General features: G+C 53.6%; 1 protein-coding gene across 1 annotated transcript in view; it reads left to right on the top strand.

Annotated features, from left to right (window-relative positions):
• Nucleotides 1-13,896, top strand: part of ATOH8 (atonal bHLH transcription factor 8) — a 32,197-nt gene extending 18,301 nt beyond the window's left edge. The window contains exon 3 of the mRNA XM_045446728.1: nt 12,827-13,896. Within this exon, the coding sequence (XP_045302684.1) occupies nt 12,827-12,832 (6 nt within the window). The 3' untranslated portion in view covers nt 12,833-13,896. The remainder of the gene's footprint in view (nt 1-12,826) is intronic.
• The last annotated feature ends 595 nt before the right edge of the window (nt 13,897-14,491 follow it).

Genomic DNA, 14,491 nt, shown 5'->3' on the forward strand with positions numbered 1-14,491 from the left:
GCTGGCTTCTTACAAGCCAAGGACTGTGGGTGTTGGAGGGCATCCGTGTGTCTCATCTACACTGTACCCAGGCCCCTGCATTTCATTCCTTTGCCCTCCTTTTCTCTCTCCTCCCCTCCCAGTTTTAGTTGGAGAGAGGGAGCTCCAGAAGGACCAAATATTTATGTTTATCACAATTTCAGGGCCATTAATCTCACCGTCTGAAGGGCTCAGAGGGGGCTGAGATCTACCCTCCCTGCTTGGTGTCAGTGGGCAGGTGTCTGGGCCCCAGACTCTGAAGCCAGCCTCAGCTCTGCCCCGGGGCTGTGTGACTGGGTGTCCGTGTTCAAGTGTCCCGTCTGGAAGATGCCTAGCCTGCCTTCTGAATCTACTCAAGGATTGATGCACAAAGTATGTGAAGCTGTTTCGTGAACTCCCTCCTCTCTCCCATGTCCTCTGCCTGAGAAATTGGTCTTTGTGGGGCCAAAGGTGTCGGGGGTGGGGGTGGGGCGGGGGGCCAGGCAAGGAGGAGTGACTGCTGGCCCCAGGCCCCTGGTTATAATGTAGAGTCAGCCCAATGACCAGAAGTTGCTTTCCAGCCCTGAGGCTTCCCTGCTCCCTGCTCAGCCTTGAACACTGTACCCAGCACAGCAGAAGGCCCGGATCAGAGGGGTGGCTGCAGGCCCCCGTTCCTCGCCTGTCCTTGAACTGGTTCTTCCCTTTTACCTGCCCTAGCACACCAGAAAGCTGGTTCTAGGGGAAGATATCAATCCCTGCCTTCCTTGAGCTCCTAGTAAAAATATTTCTGGAGGGAGAAGTAGGGAGCCATTCCTTCCTTCAAGACCTTCCTGCCCTCCACCCAGAATTCACAGCCACCTGGGACCTGGCCCAGCTGCCCAACTGCTCCGGCTCTGTGGGCCCCCACATGAGCCCCTCCTAGCAGCTCAGCCAGAAGCCAGGTCTGACCACCTCACTCCCTGCTCGGGACCCTCAGGGGCTCCCCACAGGCCAAGAGTAGAGGCCACACCCCTTCGTAGGACACCTGACCCTCCCCCAAGTGACCTGGCTCCAACCGGTCACTCCCTGTGTCCCAATTTACACTCTAGCAACAAGGAACTCCTCGCCCAAAGGGGCTATTTTTGGCCTCTGTGCTCATGTTGTTCCTTCTGCCTGGAATGCCCTTCTCCCCTGTCTGGCTGGCTAACTCCTGCTCATTCTGGAAGGCTCAGTTCCTCCTGGAAGACCTCTCTGACCCCTACCCCAGCCTCCTCCTCAGGGCCTCATAGCATGGCCACTCTACTTGCCTTTACCACAGGGGTGTGTATAGTCTAATTCAGGAGAGTGTCCTATGATATACTGTGAAGTAACAATATAAGATGTTCTGTTATGTGACGTGCTGGAGCCCATGTTATATTGTTACACTTTTAGCTGGTGTGTTACAGGATATATTATGTGATATTATAACCCCCACACTACACTACCTTACGGCATACAGTGTTTATTTAGTGCCTGCTTCTCCAATCAGACTGGGTGCCCTTTCATGTTTGCATCCCAGTTTCTGGCGCATAGTAGGCCCCCAAATAATGACACACCATTCCTTCAACTAATATCCACACAGCTGGGGCTGAGTATTCCTAGGCTGAAGGCAGAGACTTCTTTCTTTCTTCATCTCATGGCTACATAGTGGCTGCCACAGCACTGAGCACTTCATCCTCATGTTACATCCAAAGGCAGAACAGGGGCTTTGCTGGAGAGAGCCTTTCTCCTCATCAGTTCAGTCGTCCTGCCCAGACATCCCCTACCTGTCCTAGAAGAAGGGGTGCTCCCCCTGAAAGTGAGAAAGACATCAGGATCTCTCAGTTGGGAGTGCAGCAGGCTCGTGACATGCAGCTACGTGACATCCCTGGAGCATTGGCCCTGATTTGTGACAGGGTGGTTTTCTTCTCAGTGGGGCTAACTGGTGTCCTAACCTTAACCACAGCGCCAGAACCCCGCCTCCGTGAGCTTGCTCCCTCTTCACCGTGGCTCCGCAAAGTGAGTGCCAATAGCTCCATTTTCAGTTGACGACACTAAGGTTAAAAGAACCTGGGTGACCAGGCTAGGCCACTAGTGACCATGTACCTCTCTGCGCTGTGCTTTACACTTTGCAGAGCCCTCTCATGCCTGTTACTCCCTTAACTCCTATAGCAACCTCTGGAGACGCACATTTCTTCCTTCCTTCCTTCCTTCCTTCCTTCCTTCCTTCCTTCCTTCCTTCCAAGAGAGTGGGGGAGGGGCAGCGACAAGGAAACAGAGGATCTGCAGTGGGCTCTGCGCCCACAGCAGAGAGCATGATGTGGGGCTCAAACTCACCAACCCGCGAGATCATGACTTGAGCCAAAGTCGGATGCCTAACTGACTGAGCCACCCAGACCTCCCCGAGACACATATTTCTAACCATGGCAGCTAGATGGGGAGGCTGGGACCCAGAGGTGAAGTCACCCAGGTCACACAGCTGGGCAGGCCAGGTGGGGTAAGGCAGGCTCCTCAGCCCCATGACACAGGTGCTCCTGAATCTAGACCGTCTCTGTCCTCTGCTGCTCCCAAGGTGGGTATGAGCTGCAGAGAGTGTCTGGCAGTGAAAGGCCCAGGACTGGGAGATGTGGGTCTGAGTCTCAGCCCAGCCACTCATGGGCTTTGTCACCTCAGGGTCTTGCCTTCTCTATGCTCTGCTCCTCCTAAAACACGGATGGAAATGGCCACAGGTGAGCAGGCTTCAAGGAAACAATGGCTGAGAAAGGGCTTTGTCAGCTGGAAATGCTGTGTGGTCAGAGAGGTTCCACGTCCATCAGGGCACTGGGCAGAGGGGCCCCAGTGTCCCCTCCCCACCCAGTGATTTTGAGAATGGATATCAGACTGGGCTGGCCACAGAGGACTTGATTGCATCGCCGCGCAGAGGACACCCCGTCCATCCTGCGCGCACACACACGCACGGGTATCCCGCTGGGTCGGTCTCTAGGCACCGTCTGTCAGGATCAGATGGGGGGCCTCCTACATGGTAGGTTGAGTTCCCGTCCAGGTGGGTAGAGGTGTTGCTGAGAATCACCCCACCCAGTCCGTGGCAGTGGTGCTCTCCTGCCCCCCGCAGCCCCACCTGCACGCACACATGGGACATGGGTGGGCAGCCAGTGTGGTTACTGGCAAAGGTTGGCCCACTTTGGCCCACTCACCCCCTCAGCCTATCCACACAGTGATTCTTACTTGTTCAGTCTCTTGAGTTAACAGGAGCAGTAAAAGATGAAGAAAGTGTGAGGGTCCTGCACATTTGTTTAAGAATAAATACTTTGGAATGTCCACTGTGCGGCAGACATTGTTCTGGGTGCCGGGTCACGTTGGAGAACAAAACAAACAAAGGCCCCACCCCTTGGAGGGCAGGGCTAAATGACACAAGGGCCAAGCATAAAAGCTCATAGGGGAGCCCTGAAGGGGCCTTCTTCAGAACCCACGGCCCTTAATCTGTGCGCAGTTCTGACAAGCTGGACTCCCCGGTGTCTCAGATCAGAGCAGCTGAGCAGAAATAACCTATTGAAGTGGTAACCTGGAGCAGGTGCAGGGACAGTGCCCAGAGTCACAGCCAGCGGCCTGATGGTGTGGGAAGAAGCAGAAAAACAAAGAGAGCAGTGCCAGAGGCTCAGAAGAGCCAAGAGGCTTGGAGCCGTTTAGTGTCTGGGTAAAGGGCCCCCGAGGCCTCGAGGACCTGTGGAGTCTTCTCTGGCCCGATGTTTCTGGGCTTGACCTTGGGTTGTCAAGAGGAAGCTAAAGTACATCCAGTAACGTCGGGCTGAGAATGCAGGGAAGTGCATCAATTATTAGGAAAGGACCTGTCCAAGCTGTTTTGGCACAGAAAACATGAGGCTTCCTTTCTCTGGGGAAGTCTGCTTCTGTGCAAGAGCTGGTTCTAGGATGTCAGTGCGGGGAGGGCAGGGCTCCGTGTCTGTTTTGCTGTTTGCAGCATCCCCAGTGCCTCAAAGGGAGCCTGGCATGGTCTAAACGCTCCGTAGATGTTTGCCGAAAGAACGGACGAGTGGAAGCCATAGGAAAGGAGGGGTTTCCAGTTGTCCTCCCCAAGATCTAATAGGCAGCTCCTCTGTGCCCAGTACTGGGTGGGACCCTGGCAGTCTGAGGTGGAGACACAGTCCTGCCTTGAGGAGCTAACGGGCCAATGGAAGGGAGACACAGATGCACACACGTGTGCTCTGGCACCTGACTGCCTAGTGCCGAGTGCTTCGCGGGGCCACCACTGTGCTCTTGAGTCCTCCCTACAACCTCCTGCAGTAGATTACTATTATTACCATTTTATAGGTGAAGAAACTGAGGTACAGAGAGGTTAAGGAACGTGCCCAAGGTCACACAGCTGGAAGAATGAGGAAGTCAGGATTCAAACAGAGGCCATGTGGTGCCACGGCTGGCACATTCAGCCACCGCGCTGTGTTGCCTGTCAGTAGGTGTGCGTGTGCACACGCACGTGGGTAAAATAATCGTTTCTCGTCCAGTCTCGGCCTTTCCCTTATGCGGCTGGGAGCTACTTTTGTGGTGTCACCGATGGACAGGGTGGCAGTGAGTAAAGAGCCCTGATCAAAGATGTCCCCCACCGTGCCTCCGGAATCTGGCTGTGAGAGGCCCAGGGATGATGAGAAGGGGTAGGGGTGGTGTTTTTCTCACCTTAAAACTGCATTTGCACGCTGTTTTTGTGGAAGTCATTTGATTGTTTGGGCTCTCCAGGGGCTCCATGACCACATGTTATTGCCCCGCTGGTCCTGAAATATCCACAGCTAGACTCCTTCCTGGAGGTCTCCTGGAGAGATACATTGTGATCTTTGCAAAGGCGCGCTGGCCAGCATTTGGGCGTGAATTGGCTTGTCTGCTTGGTTCCCCATCACCCCTGCTGTCAGTTGCAGTAAGGATGGGGGGGGGGAGGCACTGAAAGATATAGGGCAGTGATGGCCAGCGATCCCCAGCTGGGGAAGAAGCAGGTCTGACAGGGATCTGTCAGCACTGCGGTTAGATGTGTGTGTGTATGTGCATAGTGGGGGTGGGGGTGGGGGTGGGGGTGGGGTGAGGGGCATGGGTCAGCGCCCACCGGGAAGCTGCCAGGGAGCAGGGCCTTCCTCACCTGGCTGGGCCACCTGTCTGCCCAGCTGTCTGCTCCCCTCCAGCCTGAGTGCCTCCCCTGGCTATGGGGCAAGGTCACGGGCTCCTTGAGCTCCTGGGGTCTGGAAGAGCAGTGTGTAGCCGAGTGGAATTGGCTGGACAGCATCACAGAATGGGAAGCAGATGGGAAGCTGCAGCAGCTGGGCCTCAGGCCTCTCTCGGGCCAGCTCGACCCTCCCAGTGCTCTGTGCTCTGGGTGGGGTGGGGTGGGGGCCAAGAAAGACAGACAGGCTGATGGACGGGGAGATATAAACAAAGGAGAGGCCAAAAGAAAGTTGGCACAGAGACACATAGGCAAAGCATGGAGAAAGAAAGTGAGAGACTGGCAGCCAGAGAGAGCGGCCTGTAGCCCAAGAAGGCGTCAGCGTGGCGGGGGCCGCGGCTCTCCCTGGCCATCCCCTGCAGGCTCAGTGGGCTCCTTCTGGGTTCTGGCCCTGGCTCTGGGAATGCCAGGCCTCCCACTGCCAGCCACCTTTCCCTTAGGCTCAAAGGACAAAGACGGAGATTTTTCTTAGAACCAAGGAAGGTGGCAGCTGGGTGCATGGCTTGAGGACTCACCAGCCCGCTTGCCAGTGAAGAAGCTGAGCTGTCCAGAGGTCAGGGGGTCTGCCTTGCTCTGCTGCATCTTAGCAGCGTGACCCAGGCCAGTCAGGAAACCGGACCGGCCTCCATTTCCTCATCTGCAAAATGGGAGCAGAGATGGCCACCTCCCAGGGAGTGTATAAGACAGCACATGCAAAGGAGGGCAGCGTGGTGCCCGGCACAAGGCAGTAGATGGTAGCTCTGAGCGCCGATTCACTCACTTCTGGCCTTAGGCCTGGGAGGACAGCGGTGGACAGGATGACGCGACCCCCTCCTTCCCTCGGGAGCTCGCACTCGAGGTATGTGGGGTGAGCGAGGGGATGATGATGGCAATCGTACCAACAATAATTCGTGGCACGGAGGGGTGTGGGAGTCCACATACGGTGCCTCGGGAGTGCAGAGGAGAGGCGCGTTTTTCTCAGCCTGCAGTGGAGGTGGGGCCTGGGGGGGTGAAGAGACTGGACTCAAGTTCGCCCCGATTATCCTGGACCAGGAGACAGCAGGGACCCAGCCACAAAACTCTGCCCTCCTGGAGTTTATGGTCCAGCCGGCGGGAGTAACTCCAAGTAAAGCTTCAGGGCAGCGTGGGGTGTGTGGACTGTGCTCTCGCAATGCTTGCCCAGCATACCTGGACCCGGTTCTGCGGCTGGCGTCTTAGCACAGGAGGGGGCCCCAGGGTTACCTGCTCTCATCCTCAACATTGTCTGATGAGGGCGTTCATTCTTCCTGGTAGGACGGTTCTTCTGTATGTCACTGACTGACTGAAGTTTGGTCGTCTCCACTGGCCTCAGTCAATGGGGGGTTTAGACTGCTGGACCCACCCATGCTCCCACCTGGGGGGCTGGGCCCCGCAGGGCAGGGGAGCCTCTTAGCTGCCCAGGCAGCTGTCTGCACACTAGCCTAGACCCCCTGGCCACTTCAGCCGCTCCTCTAGTGAGGAGCGAACACAAGGGGGACCGGGCGAATCAATGGCATGTACCAGCAGCAGTGGTTTTCAGTCTCACCCTGGAGTTACATCGTCAGCTGCCCCGGGGCAGGGACTCTAACCCCATGCCTGTCACAGAGCTGGCACCCAGTAGGGACTGAGTACATCTTTGATGAGTAAATGAATTCTCCCAATTCATGGTCCCCAGGCAGATTCTCCTGGCCCACAAGGGGCTCTGGCTGTAACTTTGCAAATCTTAGATGGCTGGGACCTCAGAGGGCCCTCCCAGCCCGGACACAGTGGGATCCTTGATTCACACCATGTTCCCGCCCTCAGAAAATAGCAGCCAACTCCAACTGCTCATAAATTTCCTGCCTGTCACCCCTGGCGCCCAGGCCAGGCGGGGCGGGAGGCGCTGGGGGTGGGCTGGTCCATACCTGCTTCCAGTTCCCTGGGAAGTTGGGAGGCCAGAAGCCCAGGCCTGTGCTTGTGCCCAGAATAACCTCAGCACAGCCTGGCCCGTGGAGATGTGAAAACACATCTGCCAGATGCAAAGGTGTACAGGCTGGGGTGTTGGAGAAAACACAAACACCCGCAGTTTACACAACATAACTCCACTTTCATAAACTACTACATTGGTGCCAAGCATACTTAAATAATAAAAATCTTAAAATACAAGTAAACAAATAAATACCCAGACAAACAAAAAAAAATACTATATAGGTAGGTCTAAGCATAAAAATATATGGAACAATAAGTCACCCAAGGCTATCAGTGGTTTGCTCCCAGTGGGGAGACTGAGGTGATTGAAGTGTTGTTTCTTCTGTTCACTCTTCTGTATTTTCTAGTTTTTCTATAATTAACATGTCCTACCTGTGTAATGTTTTTAAAAACTTAACTGCTTTATTGAGATCGTATATAGTTCACCTGTTTAAAGTGTCCCCTTCAGGGTCGCGTGGGTGGCTCAGTTGGTTAAGCGTCCCACCCTTGCTTTTGGCTCAGGTCATGATCTCACAGTTGGGAGTTTGAGCCCCACATCAGGCTCTGTGCTGATGGTGCGGAGCCTCCTTGGGATTCTCTCTCTTTCCCTCTCTCTCTGCCCCTCCCCTGCTTTGTGTGCACCCTCGCGTGCTCTCTCTCTCTCAAAATAACTAAATAAATTTAACAACAAAAAAAATTACTTAAAAAAAAAATGTGTCCACTTCAGTGGTTTTTAGTATTTTCACACCTATGTGCAGCCATTACCACAATTTTAGAACTTTTGTATCAGGCAAAAAAAAAAAAAAAAAAAAAAAAATACCCTGTATGCTTTAGCTATTTCTTCCTACCCCACAGTCTTCACTGTCCCTCAGTCCTAGCCTACTCTGTGGATTTTCCCATTCTGGACAGTTCGTGTAAATGGAATCCTGTGACACACGGTCTTCGGTGCCTGGCTTCTTTCACTCAGCATACTCTTCTCAGGGTTCATCCATGTTCTGGAAATGTGTTAGAGCTTCATTTCTTTTTGTGGCTGAATAATATTCCCTGGCATGGATACACCACACTTTGGTTATCCATTCATGAGGCAAGAGACATGCCTTATGTGATTTTAGAAGTTGTGTCTACATTTTTAAAAACAATCCATTGAAAGCAAATTGGTCAAGATGACATAAACTTACTTTGAGACTTTTCAGCCTGTGATGCCTTTTTATGTTTCTAAACACCCATTAGTCAAACCGAGGACCCAGCTTTTTCCAGGAACATGAGCCAGCACCTTCCAGTGTTCCCACTGTGTGCCAGGCCCTGATGGGGGGGGGCGGGGCACCGCTCCATTGTCTCATTGATTCTTGGCAACTGGAAGGTGAGTACTGTTACTAGGTTCACTATAAAGATGAGGAAACTGAGGCATAGAGAGATTAACTCACTTGCCCAGAGCCCCATAGCCTGCTGACTTTGGGGCCAAGGTGAACCCCAATGTTCTGCATTTAGAACCAAACACAGAACCCCCTTTCCAGCCCAAACGTGGGTGTACTTAAAAGTGAAAGAAAAAATAATACCTAATAGCATGGGTCTTGAAAAATACTTTTCCCACGTCCTCTCTGCTTGTCTCTTGTATTTTTAAAAAAATTTTTTTAAATGTTTATTCATTTGAGAGAGAGAGAGAGAGAGACAGTGCGATCAGGGGTGGGACAGGGAGAGAGGGAGACACAGAGTCCGAAGCAAGCTCCAGGCTCTGAGCCATTAGCACAGGGTCTGACACGGGGCTCGAACTCATGAACTGTGAGATCATGACCTGAGCCAAAGTCGGACGCTCAGCCAACCAACTGAGCCACCCAGGCGCCCCTTGAGTTTTTGTTTTAAACTAACATCTGAAACCTGACTATTCTTTTTAGGACAAACTAATGCAAAAGAAGGGATTTCCGTTCCATTAGATGTCTTTTTCTGCATGTAGAAGGCTGTATCCAAATTGCTAAAATGTAAAAAAAAAAAAAAAAAAAAAGTATAATTTAAAAATAATGAAAAATGGTTAAGTAGGTAACATGGACCGAAAATGAATTTAAAAGGTAAAATACCTTAGAAAGCAGACACAGTCATTTTTAAATGCCTCTAAAATGGTAAAATTGCCCTGCAATACACAGAAGTGATCAAAGGAGGAAACCAATCTACCTAAAGCCAGAGACAGACTTGGTAAGCAGAGGACATAGAGTCAGAATAAAAAACTGGAGGTGAACAAAAGCAAAAAATGATGCAGAATTGTTCCAGGGTTCACAACAATTACCCCAAGTTTCCGTAAAGCATAGGCATATTTTCAAAAATGCGAAGTTACATTTGAAACAGGAAACATACTCCATGGTATATAAAAGCTATGGTGAATAAAATGCCTGTGACTGGAAATATTTATTCACGTGTTCAACAAATATTTATCAGGATGCTAGTATGTGTCCAGACTGTTCTAGGCTCTCGGGCTACGTCAGGGAACAAAACAGACCATGTCCCTGTCCTTGTGGAGCTGATGTTCCGACCACAAATGATGCTCTGACCACAAATGAACAGATTAAAAAAAAATGATTTCTAAATGTGATAGACTCAGCCACTTTGCCACTCTGACCAAAGCACCTCCAACAGACTCAGCACGTCAGACCGCGGAAAGGGACCTGGGAGGCCATCTTGCCTAGTCGTGTTCAAAGTTTATTTTCACTGCAGAACCTGTTTAAAGGGCATCTTCTGTGGTAAGGGGCTGGGATGTAGGAGACTTCTGTGAGCAGTGAGCCAACAGCCTTTCCCCTCTGTACCCAGAGCCTTGGCCCAAAGAGGAAACACCACCTATAAATCCCAGAGCTGGATGGGGTTCGGGAGGCCCTCTCAGGCTGTGCTTCTATATGAGGTGACATAGGATGTTGCCACCAGTTTCATGAGAAAGGGTCTGTAGTATGGTTGCCAAAGTTGGGGGTATTTGCCAGCCCTCTCTGTCGCATTTGTAATTATGTGCCTGTAATTAATACACACACACATACACCCTGCCCCTTCTGAAGGGGCATCCATGGGTTTGTCTCCTAACCCTTCAGCCACAGCTGATCTGTGGAGGAAATCTGATTGAGGCTGGACCACCGGCTGCCTCCACTGGGACATTTGAGTTGGGGCACTGAGAGACTGGGGCCACCTGGTAGGCAGGAAGGAAGCAGATACTTGATGTGGCCTAGTGCTGCTTCTGGGAGGCACCTAGAGGGAAGGGCCACAGATTGACTCAGGGTGCAGTTGTGATCACAGGATCATAGGAGTTCAGAAAACAACGAGTAAATAAAGTCTTGTGAATTTCTTCATTGCAGGACTTTTCAGTCCTTTAATACGCTAATATATGTAGTGGGGTCAAGGTCTAAAATGTTTCCCAGATTCCCAGATGGGATAACCTCACCTGCCTAATGTTCGTACCCTTTGGGGGGAGTGCAAATCCATGTGTGTGCTGTACAAGTGAAGGAATTAAGCACAGAGAGGGAGAGTGAGTTCCCCAAAGTCACAAAGCTGGTTAATCACAGAGGAGGTCCTGGCACCCAAGGCCTCCTGGTGTTCTTCCCACCACGCCCCATTTGACATAAGACTTCCACGTATGGATGATACGTGTGCTGGGATTCCTGTGCCGAGGTGGGCGGTGGGAACACAGGTCCAGTGTAGACACCAGGGAAAGGGTGGGAGCAAGAACTGAAGGTCAGGCTTTGGCGAGAAGAACCTGGCTTCCTTGCTCTTGGGTGGTAGTCATGGCTTCCGCAGGGCCTGAGGGCCAATAACGAGCCCGGGCAGGGCCCTGGCGCCTTGACCGAGTAGCCAGTGGGACAGCTCCGGCCCGCCTGCCCAGCCAGCTTTCTGCGCCGAACCCCCAGACCGCAGGCCGGCTGGACAGAGAGGAACTCTGGGCCCTTCTCCGCAGGGCCTGCCCAGGCAGCCAGCGACTGGCTGACGCGGGCTGTAAATCACCCCGTGGACCACAGACCCTGTGCCATCCCCACGGGTTTCCTTTCCGCCTCTTAATCCTCCTCCTCAGACTCGGTAACAAAAAGCAGATTCCTGCTGGGGCCAGCCACGCACCGCACTGTGGGCTCGGAGGATGTGAGCCGGGACTCACCCCATCAAGATGCTCCCTCTTCTTTCCTTTCTCCCTTCTCAGCCTCTGTTAGCTAGGGGACGCCCCCTCCTCCTGGCCCAGCTCTCGCCCTCCTCGGACCCCACTTCCAGCCTTACCCCAGCCTCGCACCCTGGCCGCTGGCCAAGCCCGGCGCCCCAGGCCTGCGAGGCTCACCGGGGCCTGTGGTTGGCAGGCCCTCCAGGCTGTGGTTTGGCCCCATCCCGGCTCCCCAAGCCTCCGGTTCAGCAGAAGCAGCTTCTCTGTGGTAGAACAAACATTGTCGATCCGCATTCGAATCCTGATGACCGCCAGCTTCCAGCTCCCCCTCTCCACCGGCGATGGCTCACCTCTGAGATGAGGGTGCAGAGAAAGCCCCCCTGGCATGGTGGAGGTGCCTGACAGATGTTTTGCTTCAAAAACGAGTGCTTAGCTGTTTGTTCAGGGTTGTTGCAAGAATCCCAGAGAAGCAGTATTTGGAGCTGCTTTCGTAGGAGTGTGCTGTGCCAGGTTAGGGCACTGCTGTTGCTCTTTGGCGTGTTTGGGTAGACTTGGAGGCCTCGCAGGACCCCCCCCCCCACCCCTCACAGTGCTGACCTCCCCCAGAACCTGAAGTCCCAGCAGCCCCTGTGACCTTTCCCTGTCTCCTGTCCCTGGTAGCACGTCACACCCTGCGGTCACTTTTCTCATGAGCGACACCAGGTTCAGCTGCCAGAGTGAGGGTTCCAAAGGTCGGGACTGCGAGGCGCGCACGACGGACGGCGCAACCTAGTGGTTTTCAAACTAGGCTCCTACGCACCCTGGGTTCTCAGAGATGTCCCAGGCCTCCCGTTGGAGGGAATGCACCCTGTGACCCCCTCTCCCTGTGTCCTCCCTACCCTGCTACTGCAAACACACCAGACCATGTTTATCTGTTTTCTGTGTTAGGGTTTCACGGGTTAGACTTCATTTCTGCTGCTTAAAAGAAAGTTTGAAAATTATTGACCTGCTCTAGCTGTGTCAGGAGAACACTGAGGCCCAGAGGAGTTAAGTGACTTGTCTCGGGTCACCCACCTGGCGGGGTGGATGGACAGCACCTAGAGGAGGCCCCTGGACTCCTGGTATAGTGCTCTTGTCTGAACAGCGTAGGGAAAAGGGGCTGCGGGTGGTCATTCCTGTGGAGGGGGGGGGCAGACCTGACTCACATGCCTCAGAGGTGTGACCCGGAGGACTGTGTTATCAGCACCAGGTGTCCCTGAGCCCCCCTCTAACCCCTGCAGCCCTGCCCATATCCCCAAAGCGGCCAAGTCAGCAATGGCTCTGAAATGCAGAGTGAGGAGTAAGGGGACAGTGTGGGCTCTGGAGGCAGCCAGTTCTGGGTCCAGATGCCGGCTCCATCACTTACTGAACCCCTCAGGATGCAGTCCCCTGCCTGAGCCACACAGGTCCCTCCCGGGGCAGGAGCCAGCAAGGATCAAGAGAGAGGAGGTGCTGGGGTGCCAGCTCCTGGGATCAGCTGGCCTTTAGGAAAGAGTCAGGAGAGTCAAGTTTTTCTGATGGTTGGTTGTTTCTTTCAGGAGTGACTGGCCCCGGTCTAGACCCAGGATGCTTCCGTGGGCCCTCGTTCTGGTCAAGCCCGAGGAGAAGGTGAGCTCTCCAAGTCCAGCCTTGTCTTCTCCAGGATTCCACCAGATGCTCAGACCACTGCCTCTCAGGGTGGGGCAGGGGCACACCTGCCTCCCTCTTGCCCTCCTGTCCCCCCTCAGCCACTCTGGTGACTCTGCACTTTGCCCTCGGCCTGGTGGGGAGGGGAGAGCAAAGCCTCCCCCTTGCCCAGGGCCTGAGGCCCCTGTCTGGCTGCAGAAATTCATTGCCAAAGATTCCACAGAGACACTGAAGAAATGGTGGTGACAAAACCCCATGGCAAAAAGCCACCCCATTGCTCTAGGACTTTTGCTCCTCCTGTTGCCCGAGTTCCATCTCAAGCCAAAGACGAGTCAGCGATCCCACAGGAAACTCGTGGAAGGGATGGACATTTGGTGACCATTGGAAGCACTCGACCCTCTGACCTGGCACTCTCTTTCTACGCTGGGTCCTGAGCTGGCTGGGTACAAGATAAGCCTTCTGGGGGCTGTGAGAGGGGGCTGGGGGTGCTTATATGGAGTGGGATGTGAGATCCTGGCCCTCTTCTCTCCTTCCCACTGGCTGCCTAGGCCTCTGACCCTGATTGTCAGTGTTCTGGTCCAGGCTTCTTGGGCCCTGAGCATCATGGCAAGGGAGTAAGGGGGAAAAGAAACCAATTTGACCACCCCGTACCCCACCCCAGGGTCTTGTCCCCCAAGGTGACCAGCCTAAAGGGTCTTTGCTCCCCAGCCAGCCCAGCCAGCCACTCCTTGCCCATGGCCCACCCTCCTGGCTGGGAAAACAAGATGGTGCCCTGCATGAAGGCCAGTCGTCTGTTCCCGGTTATGCAGGGGGTGGGCAGAGGGAAGGAAGGGACCAGGGAAATGGGCCAGTAAGGTGGCGAGGGGCATGTTCAAAGCCAAGGCCTATTCCTTCCTTGTGCTCAAAAGGCCAAAGCTGTTCACATCTGTGCTCAACCATCTGCTTCAAATTGAAGTAAAAGCCCAAACATGTAAAGAAAACACTTGCTCGTGTTGAATGGACTCTGTGGGCGACCAGGACTTTGGCTGGTCAGTTAAGGGGGAGTTGTGGGAGGAGGGGAGAGGCTGGTGTCGGCCTAGAAGTTGAGCATGTGAGTGTGTGTGTGTGTGTGTGTGTGTGTGTGTGTGTGTGTCATGGTGTAGGGAGCCCTCACCATGACCTCAAATCTGGACTAGTGACCAGGAGGCCTGGTCAGAAACATGTGAGGAGCTCTTTCCACTTCATACCTCACTGAATCCATTCCACAAGTTTATGAGGTGGGAACTGTCATTTTAATCCCATTTTACAGATGAAGAAATAAGGCCCCAAGGAGACAGTGATGGATCTGGCCCTCAAATCAGGGTGATCTCACACCAAATCCTGTGCTCTTACCCCCTTTCTGGCCCCATAGTCCAGTCCCAGCCCAAAGTCTTTGTGTGGCCTTGTCACATCACTTCACCTCAGTGGGCATTTGGGGGTGGGGAAGAGGTCATAAGATAAGAATGGGGAGAGGACTCTCAGGGGCAGGGCTGCCCAGGGAGATGGGAGGTGATGAGGAAAGGAGCTATGCTCCTGCAGGGTGCACATTTGTCCTTTGG

Source organism: Leopardus geoffroyi, chromosome A3 (genome assembly GCF_018350155.1).
Source record: "Leopardus geoffroyi isolate Oge1 chromosome A3, O.geoffroyi_Oge1_pat1.0, whole genome shotgun sequence".
NCBI classification, from domain to species: domain Eukaryota; kingdom Metazoa; phylum Chordata; class Mammalia; order Carnivora; family Felidae; genus Leopardus; species Leopardus geoffroyi.